This window comes from Scleropages formosus, chromosome 6 (assembly GCF_900964775.1).
Source record: "Scleropages formosus chromosome 6, fSclFor1.1, whole genome shotgun sequence".
Classification (NCBI taxonomy): domain Eukaryota; kingdom Metazoa; phylum Chordata; class Actinopteri; order Osteoglossiformes; family Osteoglossidae; genus Scleropages; species Scleropages formosus.
Window position 1 is genome coordinate 18,422,498 of NC_041811.1, and position 20,952 is coordinate 18,443,449.

The window sequence follows — 20,952 nt, forward strand, 5'->3', positions numbered from 1 at the left end:
CTGGGAATATCTAATATTTTGTCCTAAAAGTGAATTTTATGCACCTGTAACAAAAGGCTGGCGTCCACTCCATTACGGGCACCCTGAACAGAGCTTGCCCAATTAACATCTACTCAAACTGCAAATCTATTCCCTGGCCTAGGGACAATTTCACAAACCAGCTTTAAAAAGGACAAGTAGGTTAGTGAGAGAGTAGCAGGAGAAGCAAAATAATAATAATAAAAAAGTCCCCTTACTCAAAACACAACCAAGTACCACAGATAACCTGCTCTTCAGGGTCTAAAAAGGGCTTTTTGTGTTTCAGGAGCACTAAACTAATTACCATAGTGTCTATGAAAAGGGAAAAAGAAGAATAGACAGGCAAATAAAACACAAACTTGACTTATTGTGTAAAAATGTATTTGAGCCACAAAATGTTGTGCATTAGTGGGATTTCTTTTGGTCTTAAAACGATGAAACGTTTCACATCTCGAGGGGCCTGCGTCCCACTTAGAGACAGACGCATAAATAGAACCTGCAATTCTGCATTAAACAATTGAGCCTCCTTCTATCCAGCAATTAGAAAAATGTACATATATAAATCTTGAATTACATCAACTAATAACATCTACATGGGCCTTAGGGTGCCTCTGTATACATTCAGAAATATTTAAAGTAAAAAGAAAAAGAAAAAAAAAACCCATTATGTTGTCTGGAAACAACCCTGAACACAAACTGTCAACCTGTCTGGTACACTGTAGTCTGTGAAGAACAAATCAGAAAAACATTTTTTGACAAGGGAATGAAAGTGTTCACACAGACAAAGAAACTGCAAGGATATGTGCGCAAAGCATATATATGTAAAACGGACAGACAACACGGATGCACAGAGAAGTACAAACTGCAAAAGCACGTTACATACGCAGACCCACAACAGCACTACGGTTCTTTTTTTTTTTTTTTTTGCGCAACACCACATCTTGGCAATCCCGATGACAAATGGCAAAGCAGAGTACATAAAACACAAGCAATTCGATGCATCATTTATTTGATTCTTCCAGATTTGGAAAATAAATAAAATAAAGCAGCCTGACTGTATCAGCCGTTTGACATGTTGTGACAGGTTTGTATAAATAGTCGGACAATTACAACAGACACAACCTAATTTCCAGTGGAAATGCGCGTGACTCTCGGAGCCCATCGCTTCTCAGACACATATTTTATCACACTTTATTACGGTACGCAAATAACCGTGGAATGAGAGTGCACATAACTGTCTACTTAACACTTACTGAAACATTTATAAGAGCAGTTGGTGCACTCAGAACAGATAGCAGGACTACAATTGGAGAAAGAGCTTTTTTCACCACTTGAGTGAAAAAATAAGGGGGGGAAAAGAAACACACACACACACACACACACACACACACACACACACACACGAGTGTTAAATGACAAATTCCTTGCGGGCAACTGACCATATTATCAGGTCCACATACATGTGCAGGAGAAGCAGCAGCATCATAGAAGGAATGTGGTCATAGCCAGTCATGGGTGTTTGTGTTGTAGTGTACTTTTGAGAGGCTCACAATACGCTTTGCAACATGGTAGTTATAAGAAGTTGACAATTCTGGAAAATGAAACCAACTATGTATTAAAACATTCTGTAAACTCCCCACAGGCAGCTTCAAAAAACATTTAAAAAACTAATCATTCAGAATCATCACTTAAAAATGGCTTAGCACCATACACTCAAAGAGTCATGTGGGTGTCAACGACAAGAAGAACTAACTGAGTTCCTGGCCATTAGCAACACATACACATATCAAAAAAGAAACTGCCAGTTATCCAAGAAAAAATCCAGGACATCTTGAGGAAGACTCAAAAGAATGGGAAACCTATGACCTCTTTTTCCATATAAAAATTGCTAAATGATTTCCCTGTCAAACGCTTCCTGCCTTGGAAGCCCTTTAACCGCCCGCCTTGGTGAAGGAGCAGTTGGAAAAAGCCAGATCTCCAAAAGCGCCCAAGCATGCCTGTTTATCATTGCTTTGCCTTAACCTCGGCATTGCTGCGATGACACCAATCAAGCGCCCCTGGCACTGAGGAGGTTAATAAGATGGCCTCCTATCCGAGGGGTCCCAGGATTGAGGGTACCCTCGCTAAAACTGGCTGACAGAAAATCATTTTGGCTTAAGCGTCCCACTGACAGAAATGCCCCGGATCCCATTAGGCTGGAGCCAGAACTCGACTGACCAGGTAAACAAGTTATTGTTAAATTAGTGTAACACCCCGACAGTGGGAGGAAGAACACGAGCTGGATTTCTCCTCCACATTGGCAGTGGACAGGGGCATGTTAGGAAGAGCCAGGGAGGAAGAAGCTTCTGTCTTCCTCCATGTTAGATGGCTCTTCATCTCCCAGATGTCACTTGCCAATCTGACTGCCTTTCCCAAAACATGTCTTTGAACTGAATGCCTGAAATATGTATGGTTTTTAAATATTACCCTGCAACATTACATAGTTCCTTTCTTGAGAAATGCTGGCTCGTGATGAATACTAAAATAATAGGCATCTGTCAATTAGAGGACATCACAGGATCACATTTCCTAGAGATTTATAAGAAGTCAGTTTATGTAATGCACAAATTGCATTGCTCTCTGAGATGTACGTCACTTTGGAGAAAATTGTCTGCTAAATTAATAAATGTAAGGCTGAGCAACACTTACGGAATTCATAAACAGTGACGTTATAATATTAATTTAATGGGGGGGGGGGGGGGGTGCGCGCGCACGCGCGCACACACACACACACACACACACACACACAGACTTGGCTCTATGTTATTTATAGCACAGAACTCACAATTGTTAGAGAAGAGTTGATACAACACTTAATAGGAGATAGATTTGTTCTGTTTATAGTTTTGTTTTACACTTACAAATAATTGGGATATGCGAGAGAAAATTTCTCAATTTTTTTGAACTTTAAAGTGATCTAATGACCAAATTCATCTGTAAATTAGGTATTTTATTCTGTATTTTCTTGACGCATTTGATGAGACACAGGGCAGAGCCAATGAACAGCTTCCAGACTGCCGCTGTTGTGTCATACTGAGGTATCACACAATGCTGTGTAACCAGCAACCAACTGCACATGTTTGTCCGGACAATGCTTAGACACTTATTACACAAGCTTTTGTTTGCTGCATGATAATGACTGTTGGTAATTGTGGGTGGAAAGCCACTAGCAACATGCAGATGAGGCAGTATGGATTGGCCATCTCCATCCAGAGGCTTAAATCCCATTGAGATGTTGAGGTCTGACTTGAAATCAATTGCACAAATCATGGCATTCAGCACTGCAGCCAGAGAGAAAACGTCTCTAGAGATACGTAGACTTTAAAAGATTTTTACCAGTATACAACATCTACACGTTCTTCTGAAGCAGTTCACATTCAGTAACTTACTTAGGGATACCACAGCAACACCCCCCCCCCCCCACCCCCACCCCCACCTAGAACTCAAGCCACCATCCTTCAGGTTAAAAGTCCATGGCCTTCACCACTATGCTTCTCTAACCACGTATGTAAGAAAACATAACACACAAGGTAACACTCCCCAGGAGCAGACGTGCAGGGAGAACCAGAATACTGCAACTGCATGCAAACAACTTCATAATCTTTAGCGCTGCAGGTCAAGCAAATGTTGCCACATGGATGTCAACAGCACTTCCCTGGAAACAAACCAAAATTTTATCTGAGCACTTTTTTTTTGGATGTGCTAAGACCAGTCCGAGTCAATAACACAAGCTGTAATCTCTAACACCACTTGCTGAGATTTACTGCTTTGACAGGATGCTGTCACCACTCAAGGTCTGTTTGGAGCCCTCAAACTGCTTATCATCACCAATTGACAAACTGGACACCCCATGAGGATTCTCTTAACGCTGACTTATCCTCTTCGCCAACTGTAAATAACACTGGAGTTGCCAGGTGACCTTGACTCCCCAGTCAAGCCTCTTCACCCTTTTCTGTTCCCAAATGGTTGACAACAGAGGAAGAAATTGATTGAGGGGGTCTATTACGTATCAACTTAAAGAAAGCTGCTGTGATTGATGAGACCGGCAGTCACCTTCAGTGCTCGCAACAACACTTGTATCCTTTTTGTCAAATGACCTGAAAATCCTGCTGACGTATTCAAAGTCACCATAACTGTACACTTTATTGAAAAGAAGGCTGGCGCAGGAAGTACGTGGACAGTTCTCTTCTTTTTCCATTATGTCCAAATGTCTATGACTGTCTACAATCAAAAATTGTTCATCTCACTCAGAGATCTTATTTGTTCAACAGCTGGAAGTGATATACTGGGTAAAAGTAAATAGCTATAATCATTTGATATTTGCTAACAGTTTTATCTATGCATTTACTCTGAATAAATTTATATTTTAACTTGTTGCAACTATAGGAAGATTTCAGACTACAAAATGTTTATACCAAAGGACTACACCAGTATCTCAGCATGTAAAATCACAGCTTTCCAACAAAGCCCTAAACACCACTCACAATTCATGAACAATCCAAGACACCGAAGGACTACTGCTGCAGTTGACTTCAATAAATTACGCTGGTGAAATATGAACTAGAAATTTTTTTTTGTCACATTGTGACAGAACAGCTTAACCTGTACAAACTATGTCTTCCCAGCCTAAGTGGATGACAGGCTTGTGTGAAAAAGCGAGCAAAAGCCATAAATGGTGAAAATCAGCTATTTCAATTCGGGGGGTTCTAGGAGAGCAAACTATATGGTGTTTAAAGGCGACCTGAATCCCGACATTTGTTTAATTGAAGCATTCACATTTATATATGAATTGCTTTCCACTCAACAGGGGGATAATTAGCTTGCATATGAGGCAGAATTACCTCATTAAAAGCAATCAGGGGGTGACATTTAAAGACAATGGTTAAAAGCCTCTTTGCCTCCGAACATTACTGCAAATGGAAGCTCCTGGACACAGGGAGAAGCACACAGAGCGGAGGCAGCCTGTTTAGTCAGTGTGCCAGGCCAGGGAGGGGGAAGAAATACGAAGAAGAAGGAAAAAAAAAAAAGAGGCAAGACAAAGATTCTCTCAAGCTATGTCCAAGGGAGTGACGAGAGATACACACACACAGGTTCACACACAAAGACACACGCACACATGTGCGTGCACACCGGCTGACCAGCTAGACATGTGGTGCACTATTTCCTTTGGGCATTTATTACCTGTTAAAAACCAATCTTTGGGTGAGTGGCAGTTCAGGGTTCTTGAGAGCGGGCTGCGATATTTCTCCGGGCCTGCTGAGTCATAATTAAAGCTGAACCGAGTGGAATTGGAGAGGGAAGGTCAGCGAGGTGCCGAATGAGAGATGAGGCTGGGCTGATGGGCACCAAATGAACAAATTATGATGGGCCCCACTCAGTGTGATGAGGTCAAACGCTTGTTTCTACCCACTGACAGTTCAATTTCCCTGAAATGTCTCCCGATTCGCGATGAGCTAATTATGAATGAAAAGTTATCAACTGCCCACCCGCTGAACGGGGGCTTAAATACTATTTCGTCAAGATCCTAATGTCAAAATGTTATTAGAGAGCGCATGTTGGCCAGGAGGGGGGTTTCAAACACAATAACCCGAGTTAATCTAAATGCTATTGATAACCATGTAGTAATTTTCTAAAAGGCTGAACTGATCAGCAGAGACAAATTCCACAGTGGGTAGATTTAAAGTCTGAAAGTCTCATCATTATAAATGAGCGTGGAGGTTGTTTACCACATATTTTATAATAAAAAAAAAAAAAAAAAAAAAAAAGAAAAAAAAAGGTAGCACCAGGCCCCTGATGTCTTCATGCATAGCACTGATTTTGAATCCTTTTCTCATTGCAGGAATGTTTAGCATTCATTTCATATTTTTCCCCTTGCTCTCTCCCTGTACAGTGGCCTTCCACATGCAGTGGCAGTTGTAAATCCCAACTAAATGGCTGACAGGAGGTTTCCATTAATCCTTTGCCTGTGGATCTGCTATTGACTCTGCTCTTTGATAGGCTCCATGGACTGAAGCAAGCAGCCTGTCATTCAAACACTCAGACAAGCAAATAAGGTGCCCTCAGTCAAGACAAATAATAAAAGTACAATGTGATGGATATAGAGTAAGAACAAAAAAAAAAAAAGGACTTGCCAGCAGACACAAGAAAGTCAAATGCTGAAGGCAGAGCAATGACTACAAAACTATGAGTATCATTTTTCCTGCTGGGGTGGGGATATTCAAGTTCAGACTGTCCCAACAGACTTTCACAAGAAACTTCAGACTTAAGAACTTTACTTCCAATTTCAAAAATGCTACACTTCCATGCTCACCACCGTTGACAGAACATAAAATGCGACTTAAGATCAAGACCAACACGTGGCCCCACGCGAGCTCAAAGTGACATTAATTAACACTCAAACAATGCACACGCACATTACCCGTTCCTTTCACAATAAAAGCCTTACTCATTGGTGCCTGATTTAAATTGAAGCTGTGTAATTGTGACAGGCTTTTCCTTTGTATGTCAGTGTGTATGCAGGCTGAGGGGCAGACCAAACAGCTCAACAACAGAGGCAAAGGACACTGTCCCAAAAAAAAAAGAAAAAAAAGGAAAAAAAAAATTTTTTTAGGCACTCTAAGACATGACACAGGACATATTCGGTGACCCTTAGAATTTCCATTAGGAACAGGCGGAGGCGGGCGGCGGCAGGGCTGGGCGGAAGCCTCATTTCAATTCTAACGGCCGTAATTGAAGGTTAATTCACTGACTCAGGATTAACAAGGGGAGAACACACGACGGGCAAGCGGCAGCCTTTTATAACGCAGGATTAGAACAACACAATTATGCCAAGAATCACCATTATCAACCCTGAGTTAGAAAGGGTACAATACAAGAAATGTCTTTTTTCCCCCCTTTCTGAATATGATTTTCTTACCACTACACCATCAAATGATGCTATCAAATCAAATGGGCCATTATTATGCATAATAAATGTAAGTATTTTGCAACGCACAAATACTGGCAAAGGGGCAAGAAAAAGTAACAATGAAAGGGGGGTGGGGGGATTAACCCATCTCTTGCCTGCAAAACAATACCTGAAATAGTTAGGTAAAAGAGGTACCAGAGGAGGGTGCCTAAATATGGTCATGTACGTTGGTCACAGATTACCCATCGACAGATTACAAATCAAAACTATTCAAGGACAGAGTAGCACCTGGCTAGCAACAACCCAACCACTGTATTTCTCCAATGTATTTAAAGAAAGAAAGTGTGGGGGGGAACACGGTCATGTATCAAATGTCTACAGCATGTGCATGATGTACTGAAGTCATGAAATTGCAGCACCATATGACTGGCAATGTATTCATAGTGTCTTGCATATCACGTAGAATATTAATCCTAACTTAATTCCACATAAAAGGTGTTTGCTGAATAATTTAGAAATTCAAAAAAACATCAACTTTCAATATACTGACAGCACTGTTTCATGCAAGGTACCATTTTAAAATCCAGTAATGATTACACTAAGTTGCTTTGGACAAAGGTATCAGGGGAAATAATAATAATAATAATAATGAAAAATGAAAATAATAATTTGAAAAAAATTATTTGTATGACAAATACCCAATGCTCCCTTCCTTTCGATAATGCACCAGTCTCACAATGATTGTCCTTGTCATGGTCTGTGGCATAGGCATTTTGGTTCCAAAACAGGCAAATTAACACTTTTCACAAACGGTTTCAAAGTAAATTAAAACAATACCATAAAACAAACCATCTTCCTAGATGTGACAATGGGGGGAGGAGAGACAAGATCCGACAGTGCAGAAACAAACCACTTAAGTGTTTTCAATTACATCAGCAAATAAAACATTCACACGATACCCTTTTGTGAGACGCAACTTTCAATATACAACTTTTAACTATTCATCTTGCACTGCAAAGCTCACACCTGAGCTTATATCTGTTATATCAGCAATCTAAGGAATAGCCAAAAGGTTAACTGGCAACATTTAACTGGCATTTCACTTAAATTTCCTAACAGGGCACTCTGCCTGAAAAGGACCATGATGTCATTAGTAGCCAAATTATTGAATTTGTGGAAATCCAAGAAAACTGACACCTTTACTGTGAGGGGGAGCCAATCAGCAGCAACACACATCAATTTGTTATTGCTAAGTATTAAAGATAAATGAAAAGAGTTTTTTTGGGAGGTGGGGGGGGGGGGGGTTACTCCCTCAGTCTAGGAACTGCTGATGAGAGTCACAGCTACTCTGTTCCTTAGATAGACTCACACTTATAAAGCAATATCCAATTACAGAGCCAGAAGCTTTGTATAATAGCCTGTCGGGCACATTCCAAGAATAGAAAATGTAGCACATATAAGGAATATTAGGGTCACATTCTCATCTATTTGCCTTATATCTCCATTCCTCAGATACTAATTAATTTCTCACTGCTGGAGCGCGCCGCTCTGAGATCTTTAATATGATTCATTTGGCCTTTTACACAAGGGAAGGTTAAAGCATATTTCTGTAGATCTGAACCTGAGGTCCCTTCCAGGCATTGAGACATTTTATTCCTATGTAATGAACTCTTGCCAGGGCAGGATGGAGGGAAGCATATTAAACATAACCACAACACTGTACAGGGCTTGCAGATTTTTTTTTGAGGGGGGAGTCAAGGTTAATAATCACAAAAATTTAAGCAATGAAAAAATCTGATGGCAAAAAATAAATCAGGTAAATTACACTGAAGTGTTATTTTGAGATATGGGTGATGTTTAGAATAAACAGTGTTTCACATTCACGCTTAATAAATGATTTTGGCGGAGGGCTGCGGTGGGTGAGCGCCACCGCTTCATGTTATGAAGACAGACCAGACCAAATGTTTGATCATAAAAAGACACAACCCGGGGTGGGGGGAAACCAGATTTCAACAAAGACAATGTTAAGGGAAAAGTAGATGGACCCCAAAGAACACCATTTCTCCCTAAACACCCTGTGACAGGGGATTTCTTCAGATGAGAAAAGAGTCGTCAAGCGGGAAAAGGTCAGCCATCAGAAATGGGGTCTGCGGTGAGACAGCAGCCAATAGCAGCGGAGAGCACATGCAGGCTGGATGCTGACAAATCTGGGGATTTGGAGGCACAGCGTGAAAGAGGAGCTATTCACTACTGGCGCCCTGACTGGAGACGCTGCGTCCGGGGAGGAAAAAGGTCAACTTGAAAAAACACACATACTGCAGGCGACATCCTTCAAGCCACTCCCTTCCCTTCCCAAAGGAAGGCCGGTGTCCTTTTATCATCATCTCAAATAAAAAGACTGTCAGAATTTCTACTCCACCTTGAGGCAAAGGGCTCAGTGGACACCTCACATGGCAAAATGGCAACACAAAGCTCACCTCAATGGCGGAAGAGGCGCTGGAGAGAGACAGGCCTTGCAGATCGGACAGCAAGCTGGGAGAGAGGATTGGGACCTTGGGGGCGGATGCGGGCATTGGTTCAACTGGAAGAAAAAGCCATGTGATTCTAGTCAGTAGGATCATTTAGGAATCATGCAAAACAGACTGGGTGGTCTGGTAAAGCAACGATGGAATCTGATCCAAGGTGTGTACTTAGTCTTACATCAGTTTATCTGACTCAGAAGACACAGCACATTGCTCAACTGTCAGTATACAGTGTTTCCTTTAAGAGTTGAACACTTTGTTCTTATTTGGCTCATTATATCAGCTGCATAGCACACAACACAAGACTGAGGACTTGAATTTATATGAAAATCACAGGAAATGCTAAAGTAGATGGGACTACACTGGCTATTCTACAATTTGAAGTCAAAGGGCTACAACAACAACATAGAAATTACTTGCACACACAATGAATCACACAAATGCATTACTACACCAAAGAACAGTATGTTGTGTGGATAGATGAGTAACATTAAGCTTACAGTCATCTAAATCCAGCAGGGACACCTCCTTCTTGGGCTTTTCTTGAACCTATGAAGAGTCAGCAAAACTGATCAGTGTAAATTATTTCAAAAAAGCAACCGTGTTAGTGGAAACAGTGTAAATAAAGTGAACAATTCCTGCTGGGCAGAATACCCACATTAAGGAACTCTTCACAGTGTACACATGAGTGACCAACAAGCTGCAAATTCAGCCCATCTGCTGGTGTTCAGGGCCGCCACAGCAGCAGTCCCAGGGCACCCCCTACTGAACACAGTTTTTCTGTGCCTGTGTGTGTTACCAGGTGTCAGAGAAGGTTGGGGAACTGGGGTGCAAAGCAATAACTGATGATTCATCACACCCCATCGAGGTCTTTAGCTGCTAATTTCCACTCAGTGTTTTCACTTAGATTTAAATGAAAAATTTCACAAATAACATTGAAAACGTGAAGACGACTTGATTTTTACCACTGTTCATTACGATAACACAGTAAACAACTACTGTAGAAAAACGCTTGCTGTTTATTACAAGCACTAAACCATTGCTATGACTACTTTGACTGCTAAGCAGTCATAACAATTCTCCAAGCGTGATGGCTATTAATATAAATTATTAAAGGTCTAGGGATTTAAAACACTTATTTGATATACTTAATGGATTTGATAGAATGATTTTTAAATGTACTGACAAATTTGATGTAATCTTATTAAATAATTACACTGAATTTCTTGCAGTTGCTACCATTACAGTAACTATTAACCTCCTGAATAACTTAATTTTAATGAAACTTGGCACCACCTCAACTCTCCAGTGGTCAGTTTTTAAAGGCAAGCAGGCATTTTTGTTAATTTATAAATTAATACAGATTAAGTTTTCAGACTCACTTTTGACACTGCTGTGCTTCAACCTGTTTCTTTAAAGTATGGTGCCAAAAAGGATTAGAGATACTGACAGCATAATTTCGAAGAAGAAATTTCACACTTTACATGAGTGCACTGTTCTGAAATGCATCAGACCATATGTTCAAAACTGAATACATGAAAAACGTTTAAAGAACTTGAAGTAAGGCTTTTTTCCTTTTATATGTATTGTTGGGTGGCAGAAAAAACGTAAATAAAAAATGACTTTTCACTGTTCTCAGAGGTGACGAGTCATTTTTAAGACTGAAATTAAATTTAATCAAAATATCACTGTCACACAAGAACTTTATAAAGAAATTTAATTCTTAACAGTAATATAGCGCTTTGAGATGCATTAAGGTAGACAGTTATCCCTATACATATAGTACAAGCATACAAGCCTTGAAAATAATGAACATTGGTTGTTTACATTACATTAACTAAAAAAATAATTACAGTGATGCAAAAATAGTAAAGAAAGTCCTTTTATCACCATTGAATGAGGTTCGGTGTTCACCACAAATATCTATGGAGTTATGAATGTGAATGTCCAAGCTATTTCACATGTGAATAAATCAAAGAGGACAAAAGCAATAGTATGACACAAAACCTCTTCCCTTCCCAGAAGCCCGATTACGAGGCGTTATCGTCTGGCTCAACCAATCACAGTTTAATCGGAATAAGTCCTGTGGTGGTCTGGAATTTTGAGTGATGCAAGGCTTGTGGCCATTTCCTATAGTACACTTCACATTCTGTGAAACTCATTATTAACATAACACTATTAACATCACATGAAAATAACCAGATCTGTCTTGAACAAAATGATTGGTGTAAAGGGGACAACGTGAATAAGTCGCAAACTTGATTCAAACGCAATGTATCGCTGCCTATGTTTGGTATGTTTCTGAACGACGAGGTGTTTGCGATGAAATTGTGGCTACATCTACATTTTCTCCTTTGTAATTTTCATTAAAAAAAAAAAACCCATTCTGTTCAGCTGTCAAAACTGATACAAACATTCTCACAGCTCAAGGTAGGGTGACCTCGCATGGCGAGAATTACAATGGTGTGCCCTCGTTTGCCACTGCTTGGCTCTGCACTTGGTTTCACCACAACAGCCTCACTGTGAAAGCATTTTAACTTATGCGTGCTTTTCATAAATTGTGTACTCTCATAAACCCGTATTTTTTCCCCCCCAGCTCTCTCAAAGAACCATAAAATTTCACTTCGACACTACAGACAAAAGAAATCTCCCGAAAGAGAAGCTTAATACTGAAAACAAACAATGAAGTTAAAACCATATCCTATCAAATATTCCCCAATCGACTATTCATCTTGGTAATAGAGATGGAACTTGGGTAACGCACACAGGGCTTGAAGCGTGAGATTGAGGATTTCTCTGGCACAATGCATAATTCATGGCCCCAGCCAGCAAACTGTGTAAAATGAGAATTTCACAGCGTGGCAAGAGTAATGGAGCCAAGGAGAAGAGGCAGGAGAAATCGCATTTCACTGTGCAAATTTTATTTCTCAGCCTCCCCACATTTACACAACGGCACCAGCAACAAACAAACTGCGCTGACGGATCTTCCACTGTGGCATTACGTCTTGAAACATCAGACGGTATATTGTGAGGTGAGGAAGAAAGTTAAGAAGGGGTGATTCTATAGAAGATCTCTGACTGAGCTACATGTATGTTTTGGAGAGGTGTGAGTACAAGGTTTCATAGTCGCTCCCCATTGCAGGACTATGAAACCTAACCTTAAAAATTATTTGACAATGGATGACATGTTCTCACAAAAACTGTAATAGCTTCAATGATGATGATTAACTACCTGATCACAGTTAAGTATGGAGATCATGCTACATAACCAATGCATAATTTCAAACCAGCATTTCTTATTAAAAATAATTTAAACTTTTTTGAACAGGCTAGAGCACAGCACTAGATTCACTGTTGAAATATTTTTCACCCAAATTAATTGCAACGCTAAATAGTGTGTGGAAAAAAAAGAGAAGTACTTACACTCAAGGACTCTAAGCCAACTGTACAATAGAGCGCAAGACAGAACAAAATTTCAGCGAACATTAGCACATCTCATATCTATGGTGCACCTAAATGGATGTTCCATGCTTGCTTTCTTTGATAAAAGCTTTCATCTTGTTAATGATTATTAAGAGAAGTGTGACGGAATTGCACGAATTATCACACTCCATCTAAGGGGTATCTAACACATTTTTAAATATGGTACTGGAGCAATAAAAGGTACATTAATTGAAACAGAGTTGCTCAAGTATTCCACGTCAAAGAGTGTCAGGGCCTGTGGGTAAGTGATCCTTAAGGGGAACCCATTTACCATCAAGATAGTACTCTGAGTATTCTTTCAAGATCACATTGCTCTCACTGATTGGTTTAACAGTAACTGATTCTCACCATACCCACATTAAAATTGTTTATAATGCCATTATTTTGGAATTTATAGCAAGCCCCAAAAAATACGACAAAAAACATTTTTTGTTAAGGATGACAAAAAGAACTCTATACTTCTCCTCCTTTCTATGTAAAACTGCAAAGAAAGTGGGTCACATGTTTGCATGCATTTTGTATTACAAATATAATTATTTTATTAATCCATTTATTTAACTAACTAACCAATAGTTAAAAATTTGAATGGCAATTTGATTAAAGGCAAAAATTTGATTAAAGGGGTGACAAAAATGTGATACAATGTTAATCTAAAGTAAGATATATGCACGTATCCTTTGTAAGCTACAAAACAACCACACTAAGCTGGAAATGGTTCAGATAATGAACACCAAAATATATTTTGGTACAAAGTGTATGTTGCCATGGCAATGCCAGTTCTGACAGCTACAGCAATGAACATGGACTCAAGGGAGGCAGAGGCACATACAGCCTGAAATAAAAGTCAAATAAGAAAAAAAGTTACATATTTCAGCATACCATTTACAGGTATCTCTAAGAATAAATTAACGTGGATGTTTAAAGCGTTCTTGATGGATTAAAGTAACAAAGTCTCAGTGAGCATAACTAAATTAACATATTACTGGTTAAAAACTTAAATCAATTGTATGAAAATGATTACTCTTCGATATGAGAAAAACTGATCTAGGGAATCTAGGATGAAGAATTCTTTGCAGACTTCAAAAGAAAACAGCTCTTATGGAAGGAGCAGCCTGGAACTCACAAAGGGCTGTTCCTAAAAGACAGCAGGGCAGTCATCCAACTAGCGCAAAGGAAAGGATTTGTCTCACCTGAGGTTTTGAACTCAGCTTCTTCTTCTTCTTCTGCTCGGGTTCAGAGTCTGAGTCGGTGTCCTCCTCCGACTCTGAGCCAGAACTGGCGGTGTTGTCCGATGAAGAGGAGGCCTTGGAATGGGAGGAGACGCTGTCAAGTTTGGGCTTTGGTCTTTTCTTCTCTTTGGCATCATCAGAGTCACTGCAGAGCAAAACCAGCAAGTGGTAAGCAAATCTGTAACACATGACTTACTGTTTGTGTGTGCACATCTTTTGCAATTATGCCCAGTGGCTATTACAATCTATTTTCTTGTTTAACGAGAACTGTTAGCTCAGTGCGTTACAAAAATTATGGTGGAAGAAAGTGCATGGGATACAAACCTTTGAGCATACTACTCTCTCTTCTTCACTGTGTGTTTGTATTGCTGCTGAGACCGCTTACATACTTTGTAATTCAAATTTACTGAGATTTCTATTATATTTCACCGTGAGTTTTGAAGTGTGTTTTCATTTCATTCATTATTCTTTTTATTGCAGTGTTAGTTTGTGTAAAACTATCCTACTTCTTTCTAGGTCTTGATGATTACATTAAAAGATCCATGTAATTGCATAATTACTATTAATTACTGTTGCAGTGCTTGAAAAATTCCTTTCAGGTAATTCAGCTGTGTTTTTGGGTGGTTAGGTGTAGGTGGGGCAGCTGGTAGCATAGTGGTTAGAGCTGCTGCCTTTGGACCCAAAGGTTGCAGGTTAAAGTTTCACCTCCAGTTGCAACACCCTTGAGCAAGGTACTTACCCTAAAATGTCTTCAATAAAAATGACCAAACTGTATAAGTGGGTAAATCATTTTAAGTAACTTAACACTAAGTAACTTTGGAGAAAAGCATCAGCTAAATAAAGAAATTAATGTATATAGGCATGGAATAGTAAGTGCAATTTCTTTCAACACCTTTTCCCAATATGCAATTTTCAAGGAGCAAATTAAGGGTGGAACTAAAGTTTGCTATAACAACTCTGCTTATGATATGACAAGGTAGATATGCAGAAGAAAAAGAATATTCTTGTACAATACAAGCATTTAATGAATGAAAGGAATGTGCAGCAGAGAGACATTGTGCAAAATACTTGCTCTTTAAAATAATATTAAACAAAATTTAAAAAAAAATATGAAATATTAACTTAAAAACTTCCTTTACTTGAAAAAACCTTAAAGCCTTAGTTTTCAAACCATACACGTGATTCTTTTAATCTTATATAAAATTCTAAAAATAATCAGATCAAACTGTAATATGATCAAATACAAAAAACTGATCTAAATTAAAGAATTTTAGTTTCAATACTGTCAGTTTTCAGTTCTAAATTTAAAGCTGTATGAACAAATTACACTATGAAGTTATCCACAGACAGAAATAAGACATACCAACGACTGATTTGCATGGTTTGTGTAATAAAGACAGTAGACCATATAAGTAAATTAAAAGCTTTAAGTAACTAGTGTTTGTCTAAAGGAAACACTTATGGGACTAAAATTGGCTGAAAATAAATCTGCGGGAAAGTTAAAAATAACTGCCATTTCAAAGAGCTGAAAAAACTGCAACTAAAACCAACAAGTCTGAAAGAACACTGAAGACAAATCTGTTTTGTTTGCAAAGTTAATTTAATATTCCATTATCAGAGGGTTTTTTTCTTACTTCAATTCTGCCACATAATGAATGTTTACCTTGCCTGCCTGGGATTTTCAGATGTTAAATTAATGAGGAGAATGTGATGGTAACTGGCTTTTTAACTTTGCGATGATGAAAAGCCAGTATTAATTTAGGCTACAGATTTCATTTGTTCTGAACAGGAAAAACAATATAAATCACTTTTAAAATCATTAAATCCTGACTTAAATTAACTAAGTCATAATTAGGGCATTATGCTCTGTTTGTTATGGAAGCAGCAGGGTGAGCCGCTTTAATTACTGCCTGTAATGGAGGGAGCAGGATGGCATTAGCAGGTCCGGGTGATGCTGTTACTGCTGTGGCTAAGGAGGTGCCGGAGGTAGAGGAGGAAGACAAGCTGGTGGTGATGGAGGTGAGTGTGAGGGGAGTTCCTATTAACAATGCCAAATGTGGTCAGCCCCTTCATTTCTTTGCACACACCATGTCCTAGAAGGGGTAGTAAGGGTGGCACAGGTGGATGAGGATGCCACATGTTGGCTAGACATCATTCAAATCTCCCTCAACGATGAGCGGGACATGACTAATCCTGAATCTTTTTTAGCCATGGGAAAGCATGGTAAATTAGACAGTTTTCTCTGCTAAACCTCTAATGGAAACAGAGATTACATTTTTTGCATAAGGCTGAAAGCACAGCCGTCCACAGGCCAGCACTTCCGGAAGTGGAGGGATGTACAGCTGATAAAAATGATAACTATTGACTCGCATAAATAACATGGGTAACAAAATCTTCCTGTCACATCTTAAACTCCATTTTAAACATGCATTACTTACACAATTTAGATGCTAAAGGAAGCATGACATTAAAACACTTGTATTTAATAAACAGCTGCAAACAATAAGTGGGAAACTAATTTCAAAACAATTAAATTACAGCAACTAAACTATTTTTTAAAAAGTAGAGAAGAGACTCATGAAAGAAAGGGTACAGATTTGACTGGTATATTAAATGAAATTATGGAGAAGTGATGTCAGCTCCATACCTGTCCTTGACGTCAGCTTTAGAAGGCTTCTTCCGGGGCTTTTTTTTCTTGCCGGATTCTGACTGGCTTGAGCTCTTGTCGGTCCCCTCGCTGTCGCTACTGCTGCTCTCTCCTCCTTCGCTGCCAGACTCATCTGCAGACAGACACACACACACACACACACACACACACACACACACACACACCACATTATTTGCACAGTTCACTTGCAACAACCTCCTGGTCCCCCTGTCATTTTGTGGGAAAAACTGGAATTCCAGCTCTAATAAATAATATTATAGCAGTAACATAATAGTCTCTTTTCATATCCTGTCTGGTAACACAGGGTTCATTTTATTTACACAATATACAGTTGTAACTCTATATATAAGATTGCTTGGAATATTTTTTTTTTTTTTTTAAATATACTGATAACATTTTCCATCACCATTTTGTTATTTGACATGTAATGCAAAAATTCTGCAAACATGCGGCAGTACATACATATGCATGGTATAAAACTATTACTTAATATCATGGTTGATTAAAGCAACTGAATGACACTGATAGTCAAGAACTTGCCCACTTAAATTAAGCTGGCAAAATACAGATCACCAGTGCAGATGAAAATACAGCATAAATATTACAGTTCTACAAAGGTGATGTAAGGACAAACAACAATTTGGGAAGTTTGGCTGGTTGAAATGACAACACACTAATTTCTCAGTATCAGGCTCTGCAGCAAGAATAATGTACATGTCAAAGAGAAAGTAGTGTGTTTCTTAAAGGAAAACAAAATCTTTCATGTGAAAATGTCTCCAGCTGTGAAAACGAGCACAAAAACCGTCGCAGATGCATCGAATTGCGAACTGGAAACCTCTTGTGAAAATGAATGATTTTTTAATGGCACACAGACACACACTGGTACACACAGGCACCCACGTTTGTGTTAAATTTCTACAAATTAACAAACATGATCAACATGATTACTTTTACTTAAGCTGCAGTGACAATTTTAAGCATTTTAAATAGTTAGCCGAACTGAAGTGTGATACCGAAATCTCATTTATAAAATATTAATGCAAAATGGATAGCAAGCCACATCTCTAAGAACATAGAGGTGGCTTTAAACATATCACAGTGAAAACCATTATTATGATTAATCAAAAGCAAATTTTAACTGTGGATTGGAACGGAAAAATGAGGCAACTACAAATGAGCAGATTGTTTGATCTGGATGAGAAATACATAGGCAATCAAGACGGAGTTTGTGTCTTTTGTGAAAGGCAATTGATTTGATCGGCTTCCTAAAGAAATGACTTTTAGAACTTCACAACTGTTGCGGAAAAAATAACTTGTATACTCCACAGAACAATGAAACTGGAAATGCCGGTGACAATATGGAGTAAAAAAACAAGATCTGCAACAACGAACACCTTCACATGTTGGTTTACATCAGTACTGCATAAACACAATGACAGAAACCTTGCTGCTGCTGTAGTTCACAGTAACTTATGCAAATTTTTACCCATAAATTCATCCAAATACTTCAGAGGAGCAAATCAGTTAACTACCACCATGCTCAAGTGTCCAGCAGCAGTTCTTCTTGCAGGATACAAGTATTCCACGATACTCACAGACTTCCACTTTAAGTGACAAAATGTGTGTGTGAAATTGCAGGGATGAACAAGCTTTAGCTTAAGTGTGAAAGGAAAGGACAAAGCAAATTTTCAGAGTCTGCTTGTGTAACAGAGAGAAATGCCAAGACTGGAGAACCTTTCAACAAATATCGCAGTGTTCTAATTCATTCCTGACCGTGATCTCGGCAAATGGTAGCACTCACGAGTCGTGCATCTCTCAAGCTTTTAGCCCACAAACCATAAAAATGCTTCCAGACTCACAGAGGTATAGTTCTGAGATTCCTGTACCTTTTCATTTAGTTGACGCTTCCTCCAAAGTGACTTATAATACTTACAATATTAGGTTTATATACTAAGAAACTTGATGATTTACCCATTTTTGTAGCTGGATAATATTTACGGTAACAGTTCAAGGTAACTACCTTGTTCAGTGCAGTTGCAACTCACAAAGTCCAGATTAAATAAAACATAAATCTAGTGATTACGTACTTTTACATAATCATTCACGGGGGGGGGGGGAATCTGGGATTAACCACTTTTTCCAAATGCACTGGATTTAAGAATAAAACCCTCCATATTGAAGAAAAAAAAACAATATGAAATATATTTAATAATAAATCAGGACCAACCCAAGTGGAGAAGGAGGAATGTCACATAAAATGTGATTAACATACGCATTTGCTTGAAGCCCTGACAGTTGCACAGACATCAAAACACAGACAAGCTGTGTCTCTCATTAGACCCTAGTGAGGCAGTGATGTTAAGATTAACATGAGTGTGTACACATCGCATCTGGCCCAGGGTCCTGTCAGACCTTACATGTGCTGTAAGATGAGCTGACCAGTCGAGTTTGTCTCCGTCAGTCAGAGAAATGGAACCAATCGAAAACTGGCATCCATCTGTCAGCTGACCAAAATACTGCTGCTCTAAGTATTAAAGCATGCAGTGTATACACATTTATGAAAAGAATAACTCAATTATGTAAACAGCAAGCAACAGAGTCTGCAAGAAGTTCTACCTCCACTCCCACTGCTGCTCTCCTCTTCACTACTGCTGCTGCTACTGCCGCTGCTCCCGCTCTCAGATGCCTCTTCCTCCTGCTCCTCCTCTTCCCCCGAGTCCGAGTAGAACTTGTCGTCAGACTTTGTGGCCTTTGGCTTGCCGAGTGATGGCGCCCACTCCTTCACCTGTGTTCAAGTAGAGAGATGAACCCTCAACTCATAACCTTGCACAATGGTAAACACTTTCGACAACTGCAGAGGGTTACTTGTGTAAATATGATAAAAGGGGCAAAGGAGAGGGAAAAGAAAGGATCTTGCTATAAAGCACACATTTATCAGAAAGGTACTATATGTAACTAACAAGCAAAGCACACTTCAAATTATTAAGTACTTCAATATTTAGTCCATACAGCAGTCTGGGGACCATTTAAGGGAGGAAACTGCTATTGCAAAAGGGTAAGGGGACCTTGGAAAGAACACAGCTGTAGCTTTACATTGTCAGATATGTCAGAGGTGATCAATCCTCTACTATCACGGCTTTTTGAAAGTGGCAAAGTAGTACAAATACATCTGCAGCTAACAGTATTAGATGTACATAGCAAAAAACACAGCAACTAAGATGAAGACGATAAAATCAGTTGACGTGAACACTCGCTATATTTCAAGACAGCGAAAGTCATTATTTTTCATATAATTTGACTTGGTGTTTTTGAAGTTACATGTTAGATCTCTAAGACAAACAGATCTGACCCTCTAGTTGATGGCTGTCTTTCGAGGGATTGCTGTGCGCTACAGACCGGATCAAGGAGTCATACCGGCTCCATCACCTCCACGTTCCTCACAGACTGATCTGGGGCCACAGTCGGCCAGTCAGACAGCTCCAGGTAGCCACTGGCTTTGGCATTGAGGGTATGAGACAGAGTTCCCAGCTGGAAGCGATCCCTATCTATTAGGGAGAATGGGAGAGGAACAACGTAATAAATAACATGGACCCAATGTCACACGGTCCAGTCTTAATCAGAGCTGCTGGTAATTGGCACTAAATTAGCTCAAATGTCACAGTATAAATACAAACTAAGGAGGCTCTTAATGGGTCAGAAAACTGATTTCAGCCCATAGATTACAATAATCTTCCCCATAATGGTCAATAAAAAAGGTAATCAGTCAGTGTGTTTAGAGGTGTTTGCTGAAATGTAGCTTCTCTAAAAATGACTTTACTGTGAATATTAAGAATGACAGCGCAGTTAAACAAGTCCCATACATGCCTCGGCACACACTCATTCAGAATTTTAATTTTTTTCTCTGTTCTCTGAACAAAAGCACCTCACTTCTGTACTGAAGAAAGTATTAACCTCCCAGCACTACAGAAAGACAAGAATAAATGCCACAATTCTGTATTTTTTTTTTTTTTTTTAGAAGTCTTCTTCATAGGTTTGTGATCTTCTTGGGTTTTGAATCTGAAAACAGACTGCTGGCTAGTTTAGTAG

General features: G+C 39.2%; 1 protein-coding gene across 3 annotated transcripts in view; it reads right to left on the minus strand.

Annotated features, from left to right (window-relative positions):
- Positions 1 to 20,952, minus strand: part of ap3b1a (adaptor related protein complex 3 subunit beta 1a) — an 82,949-nt gene that overhangs the window by 21,436 nt on the left and 40,561 nt on the right. For all 3 annotated transcript variants that reach the window (XM_018736813.2, XM_018736812.2, XM_018736811.2), the window contains 6 exons: positions 20,281 to 20,411; positions 19,483 to 19,651; positions 16,846 to 16,978; positions 14,160 to 14,343; positions 9,987 to 10,035; positions 9,442 to 9,545 (listed from right to left, as the gene is read on the minus strand). In XM_018736813.2, the coding sequence (XP_018592329.1) occupies positions 9,442 to 9,545; positions 9,987 to 10,035; positions 14,160 to 14,343; positions 16,846 to 16,978; positions 19,483 to 19,651; positions 20,281 to 20,411 (770 nt within the window). The remainder of the gene's footprint in view (positions 1 to 9,441; positions 9,546 to 9,986; positions 10,036 to 14,159; positions 14,344 to 16,845; positions 16,979 to 19,482; positions 19,652 to 20,280; positions 20,412 to 20,952) is intronic.